The 8,473-nt window shown below is 45.5% G+C and overlaps 1 protein-coding gene across 1 annotated transcript; it reads right to left on the bottom strand.

Annotated features, from left to right (window-relative positions):
- Positions 1-377: 377 nt before the first annotated feature.
- PLP1 (proteolipid protein 1) lies at positions 378-7,267 on the bottom strand (the record flags this gene model as incomplete). Its single annotated transcript, NM_213974.1, is given in 6 exon segments — positions 378-945; positions 2,977-3,042; positions 3,858-3,931; positions 4,898-5,066; positions 6,144-6,405; positions 7,080-7,267. Coding segments are annotated over 6 exon segments (831 nt in total), but the record flags the coding sequence as incomplete, so codon positions are not given.
- Between the last annotated feature and the right edge of the window lie 1,206 nt (positions 7,268-8,473).

The following is an 8,473-nucleotide window of genomic DNA, read 5'->3' as shown; positions in this document are numbered from 1 at the left end:
TACACTAGCAACCGCTACTCCTGAAGCCAGTCTTTTTTTCACATGAGCTAGTTTCTCTCTATCCTCAGCTCCTTGGAAACCACAGGGTTGTCATGGTAGCTGTTATCAAGGAGAAGGGAGGGAGAAGATGCAGACAACATCCTGTTTCTCTTCTCTAACGAGGTATAAGGCCAGGTGCCCCCTTTGTCTACACAGACACTATGCTCCCTTATGCTATAAGTAAGGTTGGCTGAGTTAGGGTTTAAATAGTCCATTGCCATTGGGGTCAGTGCTCTCTTTCTATAGGAGAAAGATCCTTGCTTTGACCCCCTTCTCCCAGCTGCAATAGGTAGATTTGGGCAAATGCTCTTACTGTTTTGCTGGCATTCTTTTTTTTCTTCTATCTTCAGTGGAAATAGGGAGACAGGAGTGAGTTTTCTGTTTTGTACACCAAGGAGAATACAGTTGGCCCCCAAGATGGCAAGGGGACCAGGTACATCCCTTCTCTCTACCTGAGCATCTTCCTTTCCACTTTGTCTCCATCAGTGGAAGTGCCCTTTGAGATGAAAACACTTCCTGGTCCTCAAGAGATGCTTGAAAATTGAATTAGAGCCTCCACTTCTCTGTGACTTGCAGGTGGGGAGTCACCATCTTAAGCATTTCCCATTTCTAGCAGGAACCAGCTATGAAGCAAAATGACTAAAAGAGGTACATAAAAGGGGAGAGTTCACAGAGAGACGTTAATCACCACAAGACCCTCCTTTCTTGTTACACTTGTCAAGTAAGAAGAGGGCCAGTCAGTGGCAAAGGCAAAGAGTTAACGTGGGAGACGCAGTATTGTAGGCTGTGTGGTTAGAGCCTCGCTATTAGAGAAAGGGAAATTTCTACAGGAAATCAGAACTTGGTGCCTCGGCCCATGAGTTTCAGGACGGCAAAGTTGTAAGTGGCAGCAATCATGAAGGTGAGCTGGAGGGAAGAGAGAGAGGATATGAGTAAGAGTAGAAAAGGCAGCTCTCCATCCTCCAATCCCTTTGGAAATGAGGAAGAGTAGGAATCAAATCATAGCTAAATAAGAAAAAAACTGGAGTTCCCGTTGTGGTTCAGCAGGTTACAAAGCCAACTAGTATCCATGAGGATGAAGGTTCAATCCCTGCCTCGCTCGGTCGGTTAAGGATCTGGCATTGCCACAAACTGAGACGTAGGTGGCATATGTGGCTCAGATCTGGCATTGTGTGGCTATGGCATAGGTCAGCATAGGACCCCTAGCCTGTGAACTTCCATATGCCACAGGTGCAGCCCTTAAAAAAATAAAAAAAAAGAAAAGAAAAAAAAAAAACCCTCCAGTTCTGCAAAAAGCAATACATCCAGGCTTTTGCTCTGTATACTTGACTGGAAGCCAGCCCTCTCTGAGACATTTTATTCCAATGGCCCAGGCCCCAGAGAATTAACTTGACTTGACAAGGATTTTTTGCCACACCTCTGGCCCAGCACTGAGTTTTTCTCAGGGATGTGAACACTTCATGGGCTCTACCATCATTATACCTATGTATCTGTGTGACCTGGGCTCATGGGGTGCTTGCTCTAGACACATTGCCATGCCGGGCGCCACAGCCTTCCCCTGCTTGATGCATCCACTTATTTCACTCAACTCTGTAGAAAAGCCTCACCAGTGGGGGCCAGGAGTACTGCAAGCTGATCCTTGGCTGTTGTTCACCATTTATTCAATGACTTGAGAGATAAATTGCTTCAGCCTTCAGTACCCTAAGTATTTTTTTTTTTGCCACACCCACCCACAGCATGTAGAAGTTCCTGGGCTGGGATCGAACCTGCACCACAGCAGTGACCTGAGCCACAGCAGTGAAAATGCCGGATCCTTAATCCACTGCACCACCAAGGAATTCCAGTACCCTAGGTCCTTAATCTGAGCAATGAATGAACAGCAGTGTCACTGTGGCATAATCAGTGATGGTACTGTGACACCATCAGCAGGACCTGGTACATAGAAGTGCATTATAGTAATAACAATTCTAATAATGTTAAGAGGTCCTTCCAGTATTTTCAGAAGAGTAACTAAATCCCTTGGAGGACATCCAAGATGGATTCCTATTTACAGCATATAGAATCCCATGCTACCAAAAATCATGTTTAGTAAGGTTTGAGTGTTCTTATCACTGACCTGACCAGGATGTGTTGAGAATTAATAGTAATTTCTGACTGAAAAGCACTTGACAATGTTACATGCTCTGTAAATGCACTGTAGTTTGTTTGTTTGTTTGTTTGTCTTTTTAGGGCCACACCTGCGGCATATGGAGGTTCCCAGGCTAGGGGTTGAATCGGAGCTGTAGCCGCCAGCCTACACCACAGCCACAGCAGTGCTGAATCCGAGCCGTGTCTGTGACCTACACCACAGCTCACAGCAATGCTGGATCCTTAACCCACTGAACGAGGTCAGGGATCGAACCTGCATCCTCATGGATGCTAGTCAGATTCGTTTCTGCTGAGCCACGACAGGAACTTGTATATTATTATTATTGGCCATGAATCTCTTTCCTCCTCTTTTCTCATACCACTTTTCTTATTTCTATCTAGTTTCTGAAATTACTCTGCCTTGCTGACCCAAAGTAGGAGGACACAGTCTCTACAGTCTGCTGCCTCTGCCCAGTAACTTCTCTCCAGCATGTCAAGGTTAGAAGGAATCTCTCTTTTTACCTTTCAGCATAGCTGTCAGTGCTGCAAGCTGATCCTTGGCTGTTGTTCACCATTTATTCAATGACTTGAGATAAATCTCTTCAGCCTTCAGTACCCTAAGTTCCTTTCTTTTTTTAGCCACGCCCACCCACAGCAGGTAGGACTTCCTGGGCCAGGGATTGAACCCACACCCCCACACCACAGCAGTGACCTGAGCCACAGCAGTAAAAACGCCAGGTCCTTAATCTGCTGCACTACCAAGCCATCCCAGGACCATTAATTTGTCTAGATGACTCAAAGACAACTCACCAGGGAAACCAGTGTGGCTGCAGCCCCCACAAAGGCAGCAATAAACAGGTGGAAGGTCATTTGGAACTGCAAGAAAATGCAAACGGGAGAACTGGGTCTCACAACAGCAAAAATACATTCTGCTGCAGATCATGAGCACAACTTTCTGGATGTATTGATATCTTTCTGTGTGCTCATTTGGCATCTCTAACAAGTTGTCACTTCCTTGAGTGTAGGCCTCCCATTCTTCAGGGTACACCATAGCACCTGACCCCCAGCACCCAGAACACAGAATAACCATAAAACCGTGTCATCCTTCCACATGATCACCGGGTTCCCTATGGTTGTGCCCAGGATCCCTTAAGTTTAATTTAAAGCAACATTTTGCTTTCAAAGAAATGGTTTACTGCCTTCTTCCTTAGAATTGACCTTTTCACCCCCGCCCACCTCATTTGTGTATAATATCCATCCTCAATGCATCGTTTTCCTTTTTCAAATGTACTTCCTTTTCAACAAGACTGAGAAGTTCCAAACTGGAAGTGTTTTGTAAAACCTATGAACGGCTGTGCACATCCCATTTCCTTAGGAAGACATTTGAGTAAAAGAATGAAAATTTTCACTTGGGGGATTTTTCCATTAAGCTCTGTCTTTACCTAAAGCAACAGATTTCTCTTTTAAAGGCGGAAGTCCTAGAACGGAAGGCTTTCTCTGTGGTTCTAAGGAAGATAGATCGCTTACCATAGATGCTCATTGGCTCAGGCATACTCAGCCAATATTATGTAGAAGGCAAGCTGCTAACTCTAAATCCAGCCAAGAGAAATTGGTCGTTAAAAAATCAAAGATGGGTAGAAATTTTATGGTAGTAGACTTTCTATTGGAAAACAATTCAAGGGCCCACTCACCTCAGCTGTTTTGCAGATGGACAGAAGGTTGGAGCCACACACCTTGCCAGGGAAAGCATTCCATGGGAGAACACCTAAGTAAGACACAAATATCAACCCATGTGAGCTTCACAGGGTTATGGGGCTACCTGGAGGACTTGTTCCATCTTTAATCATCCTCAAAATCAGAATCCTCTCTTCTAAAGATTTACCAAAAAAAGGAGTTCCCATGGTGGCTCAGTGGTAATGAACCAACTAGTATCCACGAGGATGAGGGTTCAATCCCTGGCCTCGCTCAGTGGGTTAAGGATATGACATTTCCATGAGCTGCTGTTAGGTCACAGATGCAGCTTGGATCCTGCATTGCTGTGGCTGTGGTGTAGGCTGGCAGCTTTAGCTCAGATTCGACCCCTAGCCTGGGAACTTCCACATGCTATGGGTGTGGCCCTATAAAGACAAAAAACAAAAAACAACAAAAAACAAACAAACAAACAAAAAAAACCACTTACAAAAAAAATAGAAGGTGGTATTGAGCAGTTGTGAAGTGTGATGTTCCTTATTGAAATGGGCTGCTTGTGGGTTGGGAACAGCAGTCAACTAGGATAGAACAGTGTAAACAGCCAAGCAAACTCCCACCACTTCCAAGAAGTTCCTTTCTCAGGGAAGAAAGCTCTCCAGTTTCACTGGAGAGGGCTTAACAAACTAAGATATGGACATCTATATTTTTATTTTTCCCCATAACTACCACTATCCTTCCCCTAAGCAAAAAATCACATAGAATGGATAAACAACAAGGTCCTACTGTATAGCACAGGGACTATATTCAATATCCTGTGATAAACCATAATAGAAAAGAAGCATATATATGTATACGACAAAGAATGTATATGTATGTGTGTGTGCGTGTGAATGTGTGTGTGTATAAATGAATCGCTTTGCTATATAGCAGAAACTGATAAAACATTGTAAATCAACTATACTTCAATAAACTTTTTTTAAAGAACCACATATATAGTGCAACTATAGGGGGGAGGGAGGGAAGCCAAGCCACCCTAACTCACCATACATTCTGGCATCAGCACAGAGACTGCCTATGCTGGCAGAGGTCTTGCTGGGGAAGGCAATAGACTGGCAAGTGGTCCAGGTGTTGAAGTAAATGTACACAGGCACAGCAGAGCAGGCAAACACTAGGAGCCACACAACGGTCAGGGCATAGGTGATGCCCACAAACTAAAACAATTGATATGGGTAGAGGGGTTAGAAATCAGCATCAGCCTGCAGACATTGAAACATCAACAGGGAGATCCTGGAATGGCATGTACCAGACATGAAACCAGATTCCAGGGATCTCCATCAAAAGAGACGAGTAAGCAGGGCACCTCTGCCAAATGTCATTGGCAGTATCTACTAAAGAGCTGGCCCCAAGTATGACAGAGGGTGGGGGGAATGGGTGGGGGTTGGAGTGAGGAGGACCCCTGGGTTAGAGAGGCTTCAGGAGATTGTTTGGGCAGATAAGGTGTGAAGAAATCAAAAGAGATCTTGGAAGAAAGTCGTGCCATTTAAATGCCGCAAGCTGAGCTTCAAAAATGTTCCTTGTCAAAGGACTTTTGACCCCTAGTGATTGAACAAAGCCAATGAGAGATTTAAATTTCGGATCCAAAAACCTTTCTAAGCCAACTGCTGTCCATAAAAGAAATCACAACCCTTAGACATTCATCCCCCAGAGGATCTTTAACTCTAGAGGCTGGAAACCAACGTGTACCTCATTGGAAACTTGGATAAGCCCTGAGACAAAGATAAAGCACTAAATATGCAGATGTACATTGATTTCCTCTGGAATCTCCAGCAATGCAGGATCCCAGAATATTGTGAATTCCATATTGGAGCCAATAATTTAATTTCTATGATCCACCTTCCCTCTTGGATCAGGTAGGTACCAAGATCTCAATCCCAGGAGTAGCATTTTAGACTCTTGGGCAGGCAACCTACTCTGGTGGTCCCCGCTAGGAGGGGAGGAAAGGGGTTCCAACATATGGCTTAGAAATGGTCTGATCGTACAAAGCATCCCTCAAAACTCATGCTTTTCATTTTGAGATGAAATTTTCTAGGGAATTTTGGAAAAGGCAGGCCAAGCCGGCTGGGCACCACGTTCTTCCTGACCTTGTTGTTCAGCTGTAGCCATCACGTCCTCACTCGAAAGCCAGGCCCCTAGAGAGGACCCAGCCTTGGGTGGGGGTGAGGCCACAGACTCATGCCCAGTTGTTCCCCCACCCCTTGTTATTGCCACAAAATCCTGAGGATGATCACCTTGTCGGGATGTCCTAGCCATTTTCCCAAACAATGACACACCCGCTCCAAAGAATGAGCTTGATGTTGGCCTCTGGAACCCCTCCCCTTCTGGCCCCCTGTTACCGTTGCACTCAGGCCCTTCCCGCAGATGGTGGTCTTGTAGTCGCCAAAGATCTGCCTGACTGCGCCGGTGGTGTAGAAGCCCTCAGCCAGCAGGAGGGCCCCATAAAGGAAGAAGAAAGAGGCAGTTCCATAGATGACATACTGGAAAGCATGGATCCTGCATTGATGGAGAAACAAAAAGTCAGAAAATCTTATGAATTGAGGACCCAGGTGCCTTGCTACCTAAGTTAGTTGGACACTTGAGAGGGCACCTAAAGAAGGCTAAGGATTCTATAGAGGAATCACTAGGTTCTTCCTCTATGCTTCTACCTTATCTTTATTGAAGTAAGAGGAGACAGGGAGCGTGTGGCCAGAAGCATGTGCTCCTCACCCACACCTGGCTTCCTCTGTGACCTGAGGAACTGGAGCCCTACTCTCCTGGGCCTGACCCTTCAATAGGCACAGCCTCAGAAGTGAGAGGAGAGAGTAGGGAGGCAAGAAGGAAACCCCACACTGTCCAGTCATTGTGCCTCTCCCCAGTTCTTGATCTGGACCACTGCAGAGGCTCCAACTCAGTCCACATTAACCCTACCTAGCAGAAATGAGAACATGTGAGACAAAGCAAGGGGGGCGGCTAGGAGAGGGCAGATCTCCTCTCTGAATGTGGCATTCTCCCATCATTTTGGGCTTCAAATGTGGCTCAGGTGGAATTGGCACACAGAAGGGAGACCCAGGAATCCGGTCTGGCTCTACACCCATCCCCTACTCGTCACTAAAGTACTGATAACTTCGGCATCTCTAAGGTTGAGAGACAGGAGAAAAAGGGGTTTGTGTGATACAACAAGTACTTACACATTGATGAGATACTCGTAGTCCTGGTAATTTTTGGAGAAATAGGTCTCAATTAGCTTTTCTGTGCCAGTGAGTGCTTCATGTCCACAGCCACAGAAGAGTGCCACCCCAAAGAAACACAATCCAGTGGCCACCAGGGAAGCAAAGGGGGCCCCTACGAGGCATCTCGCGCAGCACTCTAACAAGCCTAAGGAAGAAGGAGGGCAGACAGTCAGGGATGTACAGTAAGTAACACATGCCAATCAGCCCTCTCTGCCAGCCAGGCCAGGCTCTGTGCTCACACACACAGATGGGGTGGCCACCCCAGGGGCCAAAAGCAGGGGAGTCTAGAACTTTAGACTTTTTTTCTTTTTAGGGCCAATCCTGCAGCATACAGAAGTTCCCAAGCTAGGGGTCTAATTGGAGCTGTAGCTGCCGGCCTATGCCACAGCTACAGCAACACCAGATCCTTAACCTGCTGAGCGAGGCCAGGGATGAAACCTGCATCCTACTGGACACTATGTCAGGTTCTTAACCTGCTGAGCCACAACGGGAACTCCTAGAACTTTAGACTTTTAGAATGTGATAATTGACCCCCAAGCCATGCTTTATTCCATTCTTGAAGCTAAATCATTACCTTTAGTTCCCGGAATCCATGTGGGCTTTTTTGTTGTTGTTTGTTTTGTTTTGCTTTCTTTGGCCACACAGGAGGTATATGGAAATTCCCAGGCCAGACATCGAACACTTGCCACAGCAGCAACCCGAACTACTGCAGTGTCAATGCTGGATCCTTAACTGCTAGGCTATCCACTAGGGAACTCCTATGTGGATTTTCTTTTTTAAATTTTTTTTAGTCACACTTGTGGCATATGAAAGTTTCCAGGCTAGGGGTCAAATCAGAGCTATGGCTGCTGGCCTATACCAGAGCCACAGCAATACCAGATCTGATCCTCATCTGTGACCTACATCACAGCTTGCCGTGATGCTGGATCCTTAACCCAGAGCAAGGCCAGGGATCTAACTCCCATCCTCATGTATACTAATTGGATTCTTAACCTGTTAAGCCACAATGGGAACTCATTTTTTTAATTAAATTTATTTTTATTAAGGTATAGTTGATTTATAATGTTGAATCAATTTCTGTGTACAGCATAGTGATCCAGTCATACATATATATACATTCTTTTTCTCATATTATCTTCCATTTTAATAAGCAGTATTCAAAGTAGCCAGCTAGAGAGATGATGCAGGCATTCCCTCCTTTCTTACAATTCTGCTTTGTTGGTTTTAGTCATGTATCAAGTCTTCTGGAGCATACTATGTGCCCAGCATTTTGCTAGGTGCTATGTGGGATGTGAAGGCATAAAAGACAGAGACTCTGCCATGTGGGAGTTTTTTGTCTACTAAGGAGAATG

The sequence above is a fragment of the Sus scrofa genome, chromosome X (assembly GCF_054392235.1).
Source record: "Sus scrofa isolate SSC_HxYL_T2T_F1_AM1 chromosome X, Sscrofa_HxYL_maternal_Yorkshire_Landrace_v2.0, whole genome shotgun sequence".
Taxonomy (NCBI): Eukaryota; Metazoa; Chordata; class Mammalia; order Artiodactyla; family Suidae; genus Sus; species Sus scrofa.
The sequence above is the reverse complement of the archived record's forward strand: the minus strand, read 5'-3'. Positions and strand labels throughout refer to the sequence as shown.